The sequence below is a fragment of the Pezoporus wallicus genome, unplaced genomic scaffold (genome assembly GCF_028554395.1).
Source record: "Pezoporus wallicus isolate ANWC-B61680 ecotype Strahan unplaced genomic scaffold, APGP_CSIRO_Pwel_v1 contig_11665, whole genome shotgun sequence".
Lineage (NCBI taxonomy): Eukaryota > Metazoa > Chordata > Aves > Psittaciformes > Psittacidae > Pezoporus > Pezoporus wallicus.
In genome coordinates this window covers 1-14,340 of record NW_026642981.1, presented here as the reverse complement: position 1 = coordinate 14,340, position 14,340 = coordinate 1, and the positions used below count along the sequence as shown (strand labels likewise).

Here is a 14,340-nt window from a genome sequence, read left to right as displayed (position 1 = left end):
GGGGGTCAATAGGGGGCTATAGGGGGCATTGGGGGGCTATATGGGGCATTGGGGGGCTATAAGGGGGCATTTGTGGGGCTATAGGGGGTCAATGGGGGCTATAGGGGTCAATAGGGGGCATTGGCAGGCTATAGGAGAGTATTGGGGGCATTTGGGGGGCTATAGGGGGGCATTGAGGGGCTATATGGGACATTGGGGGGCTATAGGGGGTATTAGGGGCTATTGTGGGGCTACAGGGAGTCAATAGGGGGCTATAGGGGGGCATTGGGGGGCTATAGGGGGGCATTGGGGCGCTATAGGGGGCATTGGGGGGCTATAGGGGGCTATATGGAGCATTGGCAGGCTATAGGAGAGTATTGGGGGCTATTGGGGGGCTATAGGGGGCATTGGGGGGCTATAGGGAGTAATGGGGGGCTATAGAGGGCATTTGGGGGGCTATAGGAGGGCTATAAGGGGTCATTGGGGGGCTGTAAGGGGGCATTGGGGGCATTTGGGGGGCTATAGGGGGTATTGGGGGGCTATAGGGGGCATTAGCAGGCTATAGGAGGGTATTGGGGGCTATAGGGGGCATTGGGGGGCTATAGGGGGTATTGGGGGGCTATAGGAGGGTATTGGGGGCTATAGGGGGGCATTGGGGGCTATAGGGGGGTATTGGGGGCTATAGGGGGTCAATAGGGGGCTATGGGGGTCAAGAGGGGGCATTGGCAGGCTATAGGAGAGTATTTGGGGCATTTGGGGGGCTATAGGGGGACATTGAGGGGCTATAGGGGGTATTGGGGGCCTATGGGGGGCATTTGGGGGGGTGTGGGGGCTATAGGGTGTCTATAGGGGGCATTGAGGGGCTATAGGGGGTTATTGTGTGGCTATTGGGGGCATTTGGGGGGGTATTGGGGGGCTATAGGGGGCATTGAGGAGCTATAGGAGGTCAATGGGGTGCTATAGGGGGGTATTGGGGTGCTATAGGGGGGTATTGGGGTGCTATAGGGACTCAATAGGGGCATATGGGGCGGGGGGTGTCAAAGAGAGGGATATGGGGGGGGATGTGGGGGGGGTTGGTCCTGACCTTTTGCCTCTTCTTTTCCAGCTCCTCCCCCTCCCCTCCCCCCCCCCCCAAAGTGGGGTCCCCCCCTTCCCCCCCTCCCCCCAACTTCCTGAATCCCAAAGGAACCCGGAAAACCCCGGGATTTTTGGGGGGGGTGGGGGGGGTGGGGGTGGGGGGATCCCAGCATGGAGCAGGGGATGGAGGCAGGCGCCGGGCGCCGGACCCCCCCCGGATGTGGGGGGACCCCCGTGGGGGAGGGGGGGGCTGAGCTTGAGCCCCCCCCAAAAGCTGTTGGAGAGGAAGAGGAGGAGGAGGAAGAGCTGGATCCGAGGATCCAGGTGGGAAGGGCTGGGAATGATGGGGGGAGGGGGGGGGGTCATTCACACACCTCCCCCCCTCATTTTGGGGGATGGGGGGTCCCCATTATTCCCCCACACCCCACTTTTGGTCTCTCCCATCTATAGGAGGAGCTGGAGCATCTCAACCAGGCCAATGAGGAGATCAACCGGGTGGAGCTGCAGCTGGATGTGAGCAGGGCTGGGCTCAACTGGGATGAACTGGGATGAACTGGGCCCAAAATGGGATGAACTGGGATGAACAGGGCCAAAAATGGGATGAACTGGGATGAACTGGGCCCAAAATGGGATGAACTGGGCCCAAAATGGGATGAACTGGGCACAAAATGGGATGAACTGGGATGAACTGGGCCCAAAATGGGATGAACTGGGCCCAAAATGGGATGAACTGGGCCCAAACTGGGATGAACTGGGCCCGAACTGGGCCCAAACTGGGATGAACGGGGCTGAATTGGGCTTGAACTGGGCCCAAACTGGGCTGAACTGGGCCCAAACTGGGCTGACCTGGGCTGAACTGGGCCCAAACTGGGCTGAACTGGGCTTGAACTGGTCACAATGGGTCTTAACTGGGCCCAAACTGGTCCCAATGGTCCTTAAGTGATCCTTAACTGGTCCTTAACTGGTCCCATTGGTCCTTAACTGGTGCCATTGGTCCTTAACGGGTCCTTAACTGGTCCCGCTGGTCCTTAACTGGTCCTACTGGTCCTTAACTGATCCCATTGCTCCATAACTGGTCCCATTGCTCCTTAACTGGTCCCTAACTGGTCCTTAACTGGTCCTTAACTGCTCCCACTGGTCCTTAACTGGTCCCATTGGCCCTTACCTGCTCCCATTGCTCCTTAACTGGTCCCACTGGTCCCTAACTGGTCCCACACTGGTCCCATTGCTCCTTAACTGGTCCCACTGGTCCCATTGCTCCTTAACTGCTCCTTACCTGCTCCCACTGGTCCTTAACTGGTCCTTAACTGCTCCCATTGGTCCTTAACTGGTCCCACACTGGTCCCATTGGTCCCTAACTGGTCCCACTGGTCCCACACTGGTCCCATTGGTCCCTAACTGGTCCCACACTGGTCCCATTGGTCCCTAACTGGTCCCACTGGTCCCACACTGGTCCCTAACTGGTCCCACTGGTCCCTGAAGTGCTCCTTAACTGGTCCTTAACTGGTCCCATTGCTCCTTAACTGGTCCCACACTGGTCCCACTGATCCCACAGGTCCCACACTGGTCCCACACTGGTCCCACACTGGTCCCACACTGGTCCCACTGGTCACACTGGTCCCACACTGGTCACACTGGTCCCACACTGGTCCCACACTGGTCCCACTGGTCCCACACTGGTCCCACACTGGTCCCACTGGTCCCACACTGGTCCCACACTGGTCCCCTTGCCCCCCAGGACGCCCGCACCGCCTACCGCCGCATCCTCTCCGAGTCGGCGCGCAAACTCAACGCCCAAGGCTCCCAACTTGGCCATTGCATCGACAAGGCCCGGCCCTACTACGAGGCGCGGCGCTTGGCCAAGGAGGTACCGACACCCATCCCTTATCCATCCCTCCCCACCACCACCGAGGATGTGGGGCTGATGTGGGGCTGGCCCCCCAACCGCAGGCGCAGCAGGAGACGCAGAAGGCGGCGTTGCGGTACGAGCGCGCCGTGAGCATGCACAACGCGGCGCGGGAGATGGTGTTCGTGGCCGAGCAAGGGGTGATGGCCGGCAAGAACCGCCTGGATCCTACGTGGCAGGAGATGCTCAACCACGCCACGGGCAAGGTGTGGGGCTGGGGTTGAAGAGGGGGGTGGGTTATGGGGGTCTGAGTCCATAGGGATGGAGGTTGGAAGGGGTGGATGGGAGGAGAACGTCAATCGTGCCATGGGGAAGGGATGGGGACACTTGGTAGGAGGATCTCAAGCATGCCATGGGGAAGGTGTGGGGCTGGAGCCATAGGGATAGGGGTTATGGGGGTCTGAGTCCATAGGGATGGAGGTTGGAAGGGGTGGATGGGAGGAGAACATCAACTGTGCCATGGGGAAGGGATGGGGACACTTGGTAGGAGGATCTCAAGCATGCCATGGGGAAGGTGTGGGGCGGCAGTGGGGCTGGGGCCATAGGGATAGGGGTTATGGGGGTCTGAGTCCATAGGGATGGAGGTTGGAAGGGGTGGATGGGAGGAGAACGTCAATCGTGCCATGGGGAAGGGATGGGGACACTTGGTAGGAGGATCTCAAGCATGCCATGGGGAAGGTGTGGGGCTGGAGCCATAGGGGGGTGTGTTATGGGGGTCTGAGGCTATAGGGATGGAGGTTGGAAGGGGTGGATGGGAGGAGAACGTCAATCGTGCCGTGGGGAAGGTATGGACCCACCTGGTAGGAGGACCTCAACCATGCCATGGGGAAGGTGTGGGGCACAGGGGGCTGGATCCATAGGGATATAGACCTGGGAGGTCATAATCCGTAGGCATCTGGGTCCAGGAGCCCTTCCTATGTGGGGACGAGGCCTTGGGAGGCCTTCATCCCTCGGGACGTCCATGTGGGTCACATGGGATGGATACGGGGCCCGAAGAGCGTCAACGGCGCGCCCTCTACGGCGTGGCCCCATGGGGGCCTCTCCATTCATCGGCCCGTGCCCCTGGGGGCTGCCCCATGCCTCGGGTTGCTCCCGTGGGGCTGGGCCCGGAGCCGGAGCCCGTTCTATGGGGCTCGGTGCCCCACAGGTGAACGAGGCCGAGGAGGAGCGCCTCCAGAGCGAGCGGGAGCACCAGCGCGTCACCAACCTGTGCCAAGAGGCCGAGGCCAAGGTGCAGGCCCTACAGAAGAGCCTCAAGAGGGTCATCGTCAAGAGCAAGCCCTACTTCGAGCTCAAGGCCCAGTTCAACCAGATCCTGGAGGTACCCCACGTTAGGGGGTGCTGTGGGGGGTGATGGAGATGGTTTTGGGGTGGTTTCGTTGCTTTTTGGGGGCGTTTCTGTCGCTTTTTGGGGTGGTTTCACCTCTTTTTGGGGTGGTTTCATCGCGTTTTGGGGGGCTTCGATCAGGTTTTGGGGTCAAGTTGACCAAGAAGGACCCAACGTGGTCATGGGGCACCTTGGGGAGGTGATGGAGATGGTTTTGGGGTGGTTTCACCTCTTTTTGGGGTGGTTTCATCGCTTTTTGGGGGGCTTCGATCAGGTTTTGGGGTCAAGTAGAGCAGGAAGGACCCAACGTGGCCATGGGGCAGCATGGGTTGGACATGGAGACGGTTTTGGGGTGGTTTCACCTCTTTTTAGGGTGATTTCATCCCTTTTTGGGGTAGTTCGATCAGGTTTTGGGACCAAGTCAACCAAGAAGGACCCAACGTGACCATTGGGCTCCTTCGCAACGGCGCCGGAGCCCCTTTTTGGGGCGATTTCACCACATTTTGAGGTTCTTCTACCCGGTTTTGGGGGGAAGTAGGGCAGGAAGGACCCAACATGGCCATGGGGTGGAGATGGATCCATTTTTGGGGTGGTTTCAGGTTTTGGGGTGAAGTAGAGCAGGAAGGACCCAACGTGGCCATGGGGTGGAGATGGATCCATTTTTGGGGTGGTTTCACCTCTTTCTAGGGTGATTTCATCCCTTTTTGGGGTAGTTCGATCAGGTTTTGGGACCAAGTCAACCAAGAAGGACCCAACGTGACCATTGGGCTCCTTCGCAACGGCGCCGGAGCCCCTTTTTGGGGCGATTTCACCACATTTTGAGGTTCTTCTACCAGGTTTTGGGGTGAAGTAGAGCAGGAAGGACCCAACGTGGCCATGGGGTGGAGATGGATCCATTTTTGGGGTGGTTTCACCTCTTTCTAGGGTGATTTCATCCCTTTTTGGGGTAGTTCGATCAGGTTTTGGGACCAAGTCAACCAAGAAGGACCCAACGTGACCATTGGGCTCCTTCGCAACGGCGCCGGAGCCCCTTTTTGGGGCGATTTCACCACATTTTGAGGTTCTTCTACCAGGTTTTGGGGTGAAGTAGAGCAGGAAGGACCCAACGTGGCCATGGGGTGGAGATGGATCCATTTTTGGGGTGGTTTCACCTCTTTCTAGGGTGATTTCATCCCTTTTTGGGGTAGTTCGATCAGGTTTTGGGACCAAGTCAACCAAGAAGGACCCAACGTGACCATTGGGCTCCTTCGCAACGGCGCCGGAGCCCCTTTTTGGGGCGATTTCACCACATTTTGAGGTTCTTCTACCAGGTTTTGGGGTGAAGTAGGGCAGGAAGGACCCAACATGGCCATGGGGTGGAGATGGATCCATTTTTGGGGTGGTTTCCCCTCTTTTGGGGTGTTTCCATCACTTTTTGGGGTGTTTCCATCCCTTTTTGGGGTGGTTTCATCAGGTTTTGGGGTGAAGAAGAGCAGGAAGGACCCGATATGGCCATGGGGCACCTTGGGATGGAGATGGATCCATTTTTGGGGTAGTTTCACCTCTTTTTGGGGTGGTTTCATCACTTTTTGGGGTGTTTCCATCCCTTTTTGGGGTGGTTTCATCAGGTTTTGGGGTGAAGAAGAGCAGAAAAGGCCCGATATGGCCATGGGGCGCCTTGGGATGGAGATGGATCCATTTTTGGGGTGGTTTCACCTCTTTTTGGGGTGGTTTCATCACTTTTTGGGGTGGTTCTATCCCTTTTTGGGGTGGTTTCATCAGGTTTTGGGGTGAAGAAGAGCAGGAAGGACCCAACATGGCCATGGGGCACCTTGGGATGGAGATGGATCCATTTTTGGGGTAGTTCGATCAGGTTTTGGGACCAAGTCAACCAAGAAGGACCCAACGTGACCATTGGGCTCCTTCGCAACGGCGCCGGAGCCCCTTTTTGGGGCGATTCCATCCCGTTTTCGCCTTTCTCCCCCTATTCCAACCCCCCCCTCCCCACCCCATCAGGAGCACAAGGCCCAGGTGACGGCGCTGGAGGCGCGGGTGGCCCGGGCCAAGACCCGTTACGCCGTGGCCTTGCGGAACCTGGAGGAGATCAGCGAGCAGATCCACGCGCGCCGCCTGCGCCGCCTCCCGCCGCGCCGCGCCTCCCCCGTGGGCGCCGAAGGCGACGCTCAGCCCCCCGGCTCCGAATCGGTGCCAGACCCCCAAGGGACCCCTTTAGGGGTGGGGGGAGGCGCCGGGGACACGCTCTCGGTGCTGAGCCTCCAAACCATCGCTTCGGACCTGCAGAAGTTCGACTCGGTCGAGCACTTGGCCAAGCTCTCAGACGCCGCCAGCCTCGACAGCGAGGAGTTGGGCGAGCCCCATAGGGCCCGGGGGGCGCCGGGGTACTTGAAGCATCACCGCAGCGTCAGCCTCTAGCGCCCGAGCAGCACCCCAAGGCGAGGCCCCATCCAAGGAGGAGGCCTTGAGGGCTTCGGCTTCGCCATGGGGGCTTCGTCTTGCCCATGGGGGCTTTGTCGTCTCCATGGGGTGGAGGTTGGAGGTACCCAAGAGGGCTTCAACTTCCCCCATGGGGTGAAGGTTGGAGGTACTCAAGAACAAGAGGGTTTCATCCTCCCCATGGGGTGAAGGTTGGACGTACCCAAGAAGACCAAGAGGGCTTCGACCTCCCCATGGGGTGATGGTTGGAGGTACCCAAGAACAAGAGGGCTTCATCCTCCCCATGGGGTGAAGGTTGGAGGTGCCCAAGAAGACCAAGAGGGCTTCAACTTCCCCATGGGGTGAAGGTTGGAGGTACTCAAGAAGACCAAGAGGACTTCATCCTTCCCATGGGAGCTTCATCCTCCCCATAGGGTGAAGGTTGGAGGTACCCAAGAAGACCAAGAGGGCTTCAACTTCCCCATGGGGTGAAGGTTGGAGGTACCCAAGAACAAGAGGGCTTCATCCTCCCCATGGGGTGAAGGTTGGAGGTACTCAAGAAGACCAAGAGGGCTTCGACCTCCCCATGGGGTGAAGGTTGGAGGTACCCAAGAACAAGAGGGCTTCATCCTCCCCATGGGGTGAAGGTTGGACGTACCCAAGAAGACCATCCTCCCCATGGGGTGAAGGTTGGAGGTACCCAAGAACAAGAGGGTTTCATCCTCCCCATGGGGTGAAGGTTGGACGTACCCAAGAAGACCAAGAGGGCTTCGACCTCCCCATGGGGTGATGGTTGGAGGTACCCAAGAACAAGAGGGCTTCATCCTCCCCATGGGGTGAAGGTTGGAGGTGCCCAAGAAGACCAAGAGGGCTTCAACTTCCCCATGGGGTGAAGGTTGGAGGTACTCAAGAAGACCAAGAGGACTTCATCCTTCCCATGGGAGCTTCATCCTCCCCATAGGGTGAAGGTTGGAGGTACCCAAGAAGACCAAGAGGGCTTCGACCTCCCCATGGGGTGAAGGTTGGAGGTACCCAAGAACAAGAGGGCTTCATCCTCCCCATGGGGTGAAGGTTGGAGGTACCCAAGAAGACCAAAGGGGCTTCAACTTCTCCATGGGGTGAAGATTGGAGGTACCCAAGAAGACCAAGAAGTCTTCAACTTCCCCATGGGGTGAAGGTTGGAGGTGCCCAAGAAGACCAAGAGGGCTTCAACTTCCCCATGGGGTGAAGGTTGGAGGTACCCAAAAAGACCTTGAGGTCTTCAACCTCCCCATAGAAACCATGGGGTGAAGGTTGGAGGTACCCAAGAAGACCTTGAGATCTTCAACCTCCCCATAGGAACCATGGGGTGGCTTCAACCTCCCCATAGGAGCCAGGGGGTGAAGGTTGGAGCTGGTGGCCCCGCTCTTGGAAGCATCTTCTTGACCGTGGATGTGGGGCGGGGGTTTGCGTTCCTCTGCTCCCCCATAGGGATGCTGGGATCCCCGTATCCCATGGAATTCCCACTGTTGGGATCCGGAAGCTGACGGAACCCCTTCCATGGGGCACGGAGGGTGGAGATGTTGGGGGCCGTGCTTGGAAGAGTCTCGTTGGCCAAGGCAATGCCATGGGGGGCAGGGGATTTGGGTTCCCCCCCCCCATAGCGGTGTTGGGAGCTGTATCCCATGGGATTCCCAACTTCCCACCGATGGGATCCGTCACCCATAGAATTCCCTATTCCCACTGTTGGGATCGGGGCTGGCTGTGATGAGAACCCCTCCACCCCCCAAGGTTCGAGGCAGCCCCCCCGGGGTTGGGGGGTGGGGGGTGGTGGGGGGGATGGGGGTCATTCCCAATGTATATTCCAATGAGTAAATGGATATTCCCAGCCTATTCCATATGGATTTCTTAGTGTATCCCCAAATCCTGACCACCCCCCCCCCACACCCCCAATGGGATATCTGGGTGTTTTGGGGGTGCTTCCTATAGGGAAATGGGGGGGGGGGGGGGGCTTGGAATTCCCTTGGGAATGGGGGTCCCAAACCCCCAGAGATCCAGCAAATCCCATTAGAGATGGGTTGAACCCCATTAGAGATGGGACGAACCCCATTGGAGATGGGACAAACCCCATTGGAGATGGGACGAACCCCATTGGAGATGGAATGAAGCCCATTGGAGATGGGGTGAACCCCATTAGAGATGGGATGAAGCCCATTGGAGATGGGATGAACCCCATTGGAGATGGGTTGAACCCCATTGGAGATGGGATGAACCCCATTGGAGATGTCCCTATTGGAGATGGGATGAACCCCATTGGAGATGGGACAAACCCCATTGGAGATGGGTTGAACCCCATTGGAGATGTCCCCATTGGAGATGGGATGAATCCCATTGGAGATGGGATGAACCCCATTGGAGATGGGACGAACCTCATTGGAGATGTCCCCATTGGAGATGGGATGAACCCCATTGGAGATGTCCCCATTAGAGATGGGACGAGCCCCATTAGAGATGGGACGAACCCCATTGGAGATGGGACGAGCCCCATTAGAGATGGGACGAACCCCATTGGAGATGGAATGAACCCCATTGCAGATGGGATGAACCCCATTGGAGATGGGATGAACCCCATTGGAGATGTCCCCATTAGAGATGGGATGCACCCCATTGGAGATGGGACAAACCCCATCGGAGATGGGATGAACCACAATGGAGATGGGTTGAACCCCATTGGAGATGGGATAAATCCCATTGGAGATGGGACGAACCCCATTGGAGATGTTCCCATTGGAGATGTCCCCATTGGAGATGGGATGAACCCCATTAGAGATGGGATAAATCCCATTGGAGATGGGACGAACCCCATTGGAGATGGGATGAATCCCATTGGACCTGTCCTTGAGCCACCCAACCCAACCCCCCCTTGAAGCCTGAGGAGCACCAATTGGGGCATTCCCAGCCCCACTTGGGACTCCCTTGGGATCTGGGATGCGGAGCAATGGGAAGAGGAAACCCCCATCCCAAGGAGAAGACCTCATCCCGAGCTCCTACGTTCTACTTTATTCCTACTCATGGAAAACAAAAGATGAGGAATTCCGGCCCCACACCCCCCCCACCCCCAAACCCCCCATCCCCCCATACATTGAGACACGAGAAGAAGACCATGGACAAAGGACACGGCCAATGGCGGCTTCGGAAGCTCGGCGCTGGGAATTCCAGCCCGAATCCCACTTGGGAAGAGAAGGAACCCGCCTCAGGTGCCTTCAGGGAAGAGCTTTGTGATCCTTTGGGGTGGCGTTGGGGTCTCTGGGGTCTCAGTGGGGCCTTGTGCCCCATTGGTGTCATTATCCATCCACCATCGTCCAGCCATCACCCCTCCATCCATTATCCATCATCATCCAGCCATCCATCCATCCATCCATCCATCCATCATCCATCCATCATCATCCATCCATCCATCCATCATCCATCATCCATCCATCATCATCCATCCATCATCATCCATCCATTCATCACCCATCATCCATCCATCCATCATCCATCATCATCATCATCATCATCATCATCATCATCATCCATCATCATCCATCCATCATCCATCATCATCATCCATCATCGATCATCCTCCATCCATCCCTTTCCCTACATTCAGCACCGATTTTGGTCCCATTCCCTGTATCCTTTCCTTTTCCCATTCTTGCCCTCCTCTTTCCTTTTCCATAGCCATTTTCCCTCTTTTTTTTTTGGGGGGGGGAGACTATTCCCTTTTCCTCCTCCATTCCCAACAAAGCCCTTCCCATCACACCGCGTTCCGCTTGGATCAATCCAGATCCCAGCCAAACCTTCCCAATCCCAGAGTTCCCAGCTATGGAACAAGCCCAACGATGCCTCTTGTTGACCAACCCCAGTTGGGTCTTGAGTGGAACAAGCCCAACGATGCCTCTCGTTGGCCAACCCCAGTTGGGTCTTGAGTGGAACAAGCCCAACGATGCCTCTTGTTGGCCAACCCCAGTTGGGTCTTGAGTGGAACAAGCCCAACGATGCCTCTCGTTGGCCAACCCCAGTTGGGTCTTGAGTGGAACAAGCCCAACGATGCCTCTTGTTGACCAACCCCAGTTGGGTCTTGAGTGGAACAAGCCCAACGATGCCTCTCGTTGGCCAACCCCAGTTGAATGAATGGAACAAACCCAATGACGCCTCTTGTTGGCCAACCCCAGTTGGGTCTTGAGTGGAACAAGCCCAATGACGCCTCTTGTTGGCCAACCCCAGTTGGGTCTTGAATGGAACAAGCCCAATGACACCTCTCGTTGGCCAACCCCAGTTGAGTGAATGGAACAAGCCCAATGACGCCTCTTGTTGGCCAACCCCAGTTGGGTCTTGAGTGGAACAAGCCCAATGACGCCTCTCGTTGGCCAACCCCTGTTGGGTGCTGAGTGAGCTTGGCCCCATAGCCCGAAGGCGCCTTCCCCATCCTGTCCCAGCCCCCTCAAGCGCCTCCCTCCAGCTCTGGATGGGCCCATCCCAACGCCGGCTCTTGCTTGGCCCCACATCGCCCCCCCCCCCGGAGCTGTGGGGCTGGCGCCGGGGCCGGGCTCAGTTGCTGAGGGACGAGGCCTGAGCCCCCGGGGCTGGAGCCGGGGGGAAGCAGGGCTGGGGGAAGGCGCGGGCAGGGAAGGGCAGGGCCCAGGGCAGCTCCAAGGCCGGCACCGCGCCGGGGAAGGGCGGCAGCGCCGGGACGGGCGCAAAGGGGCCGGAGAAGGCGGCGTTGGCGGCGTCGGCGGCGTTGGCTTTGGCCTTGTCCCCGTTGTGGGTGCGTTGGTGGCGGTTGAGGTGGGAGCTGCGGCTGAAGCACTTCCCGCACGCCCCACACTTGTAGGGCTTCTCGCCGGTGTGGACGCGCTGGTGGATGGTGAGCTCGGAGCGTTGGATGAAGCTCTTGCCGCACTCGGAGCACTGGTAGGGCTTCTCGCCCAAGTGGATGCGTTGGTGCTTGATGAGGTTGGAGGAGACGCTGAAGCACTTCCCGCACTCCCCACACTTGTAGGGCTTCTCCCCCGTGTGCATGCGGCGGTGCTTGGTGAGATCCGACTTCTGGATGAAGCCTTTCCCGCAGTCCCCACACTTGTAGGGCTTCTCGCCCAAGTGGGTCCGTTGGTGCTTGATGAGGTTGGAGCGGACGCCGAAGCTCTTCCCGCACTCCCCACACTTGTAGGGCTTCTCCCCCGTGTGCATGCGGCGGTGCTTGACCAGCGCCGAGTTCTGCCCGAAGCTCTTCCCGCACTCCCCACACGCGTAGGGCTTCTCGCCCGTCTGCGTCCCTTGGTGCTTCACCCTCTCCGCCCCATAAGCGAGGCTCTTCCCGCACTTATGGGGCCGCGCCTCCCCGCACTCCGCGCATCGGCCCAACGAGCGCCGGCACTCGACGCATCGACCCGGCTCCTGCCCCCCGGCGTGGACCCGTTGGTGCCGTTCCAAGTGGGACCCTTGGGAGAAGCTCTTCCCGCACGCCCCACACCGGTAGGGTTTCTCCCCCATATGGATGCGCCGGTGCCGATCCAAGTGGGAGCTCCACGCGAAGCTCTTCCCGCAGTCTCCGCACCGGAACGCTTTGCCGGCGCCGCGGCTCCGTTGGGGCTGCGCCGATGTCGACGCCGTCGCCTTCCCTCCCTCCCCACACTTAGGGGGCTTCTCGGCGCCGTGGGCCCGCCGGTGCTTGGCCAAAGCGGTGCCGTTGGCGAAGGCCTTCCCGCATTGGCCGCATTGCGAGGGCTTGGCCAAGGCTTTGGAAGGGTCCGAAGGGACGCGGCAGCGCCCGCACGCCGCTGCCGCCGCCCCATGGATGCGGCGATGGCGCTCCAAGTGGGAGCTCCAACTGAAGCGCTTCCCGCACTCGGGGCACCCATAGGGCTTCTCGCCCGTGTGGATGCGCCGGTGCCGTTCCAAGTGGGAATTCCAATGGAAACCCTTCCCGCAGTCGCCGCACTTGTAGGGTTTCTCTTCCACGTGGAGCTTGCGGTGCTTGGCCAAGCCGGAAGGGGCCGGGAAGCTCTTCCCGCATTCCGGACACTTGGAATTCTTCTCGCCACCGACGCGGCGCCGTTGATGGGGGAGAAGAGTCGATGCCAACCGGAAGCACTTCCCGCCTTCGGCACAGGCCCGCGGGCGCTTCGGGAATGCCAAAGCTTTGCCGCAATCCTGGCACCGGTTGGAAGGCGCCAAGGAACGCGATGGGAACCTCTTGAAGCTCCGGTGGCTTCCCGGACGTTTCCTGGGGGGCTTCGGAGGCGGGGGGTCGGCTTTGGGGGGGGGATCTCCACTTGTGGGGCTGGGAATGGGGCCTTTGGGATGGGGCGATGGGGAGGGAGGGGGAGCGGCCTTGTCCAGCTCGCCCGGCGGAGGGTCCTCGTCGTCGTTCTCGCTCAACAAGGAATCGTCTATGGGGGGAGAGAAGGGGGGGAGACGTGGCCTCAGCAGCCAACCCCATTGGTTGGTTGCTCCCGTGATGCTGGTTGCGTCCAACCAATCATTCCATGCCTTTTACCCAATGGAAGCCCAATGGGATCTTCCAATGGCCACCCAACCCCATTGGTTGGCGATTGCATCCAACCCATCGTCCCATGCCTTTGATCCCAATGGAATTCCAATGGGATCTTCCCAATGGCCACCCAACCCCATTGGTTGGCGCTTGCATCCAACCCATCGTCCCATGCCCTTGATCCCAATGGAATTCCAATGGGATCTCCCAATGGCCACCCAACCCCATTGGTTGGCGCTTGCATCCAACCCATCGTCCCATGCCCTTGATCCCAATGGAATTCCAATGGGATCTCCCAATGGCCACCCAACCCCATCGGTTGGCGGTTGCATCCAACCCATCGTCCCATGCCCTTGATCCCAATGGAATTCCATTGGGATCTTCCAATGGCCACCCAACCCCATTGGTTGCCAGTTGCATCCAACCCATCATCCCATGCCCTTGATCCCAATGGAATTCCAATGGGATCTTCCCAATGGCCACCCAACCCCATCGGTTGGCGGTTGCATCCAACCCATCGTCCCATGCCTTTGATCCCAATGGAATTCCATTGGGATCTTCCAATGGCCACCCAACCCCATTGGTTGCCAGTTGCATCCAACCCATCATCCCATGCCCTTGATCCCAATGGAATTCCATTGGGATCTTCCAATGGCCACCCAACCCCATTGGTTGGCGGTTGCATCCAACCCATCATTCCATGCCCTTGATCCCAATGGAATTCCAACGCCATTGATTGGCGATTGCATCCAACCCATCATCCCATGCCCTTGATCCCAATGGAATTCCAACGCCATTGGTTGGCGATTGCATCCAACCCATCATCCCATGCCCTTGATCCCAATGGAATTCCAACGCCATTGGTTGGCGATTGCATCCAACCCATCATCCCATGCCCTTGATCCCAATGGAATTCCAACGCCATTGGTTGGCGATTGCATCCAACCCATCATCCCATGCCCTTGATCCCAATGGAATTCCAATGGGATCTTCCCAATGGGACTCACCGGCCGCCGCTCCCCTCCTGCGATGGGATTCGGCGAAGGCCGTGATCCTTGGCCAACTGATGGCGATCTCTTCCGCTACGGATGAACAACGGGAATGGGGGGAATTCCATGGGAAAAG

At 58.5% G+C, this 14,340-nt stretch overlaps 2 protein-coding genes and 2 long non-coding RNA genes across 4 annotated transcripts; 3 read left to right on the top strand and 1 right to left on the bottom strand.

Moving 5' to 3' along the window:
- The first annotated feature begins 1,227 nt into the window (after nucleotides 1–1,227).
- On the top strand, nucleotides 1,228–6,701 carry SH3BP5L (SH3 binding domain protein 5 like). Its single transcript, XM_057396477.1, has 6 exons — nucleotides 1,228–1,380; nucleotides 1,507–1,569; nucleotides 2,795–2,923; nucleotides 3,007–3,168; nucleotides 4,110–4,283; nucleotides 6,285–6,701. The coding sequence occupies exons 1-6, from the start codon at nucleotides 1,228–1,230 to the stop codon at nucleotides 6,699–6,701; spliced, it is 1,098 nt and encodes a 365-aa protein (XP_057252460.1).
- A 213-nt stretch (nucleotides 6,702–6,914) lies between these two features.
- On the top strand, nucleotides 6,915–7,293 carry LOC130592261 (uncharacterized). Its single transcript, XR_008970501.1, has 3 exons — nucleotides 6,915–6,960; nucleotides 6,991–7,189; nucleotides 7,220–7,293. It is a non-coding gene; the product is annotated as an uncharacterized LOC130592261 (long non-coding RNA).
- A 148-nt stretch (nucleotides 7,294–7,441) lies between these two features.
- LOC130592263 (uncharacterized) lies at nucleotides 7,442–7,823 on the top strand. Its single transcript, XR_008970502.1, has 3 exons — nucleotides 7,442–7,487; nucleotides 7,518–7,716; nucleotides 7,747–7,823. It is a non-coding gene; the product is annotated as an uncharacterized LOC130592263 (long non-coding RNA).
- Nucleotides 7,824–11,242: 3,419 nt separating this feature from the next.
- On the bottom strand, nucleotides 11,243–14,297 carry LOC130592260 (zinc finger protein 883-like; the record flags this gene model as incomplete). Its single annotated transcript, XM_057396476.1, has 4 exons — nucleotides 11,243–11,990; nucleotides 12,132–12,449; nucleotides 12,504–13,114; nucleotides 14,223–14,297. Coding segments are annotated over 4 exons (1,721 nt in total), but the record flags the coding sequence as incomplete, so codon positions are not given.
- Nucleotides 14,298–14,340: the final 43 nt, after the last annotated feature.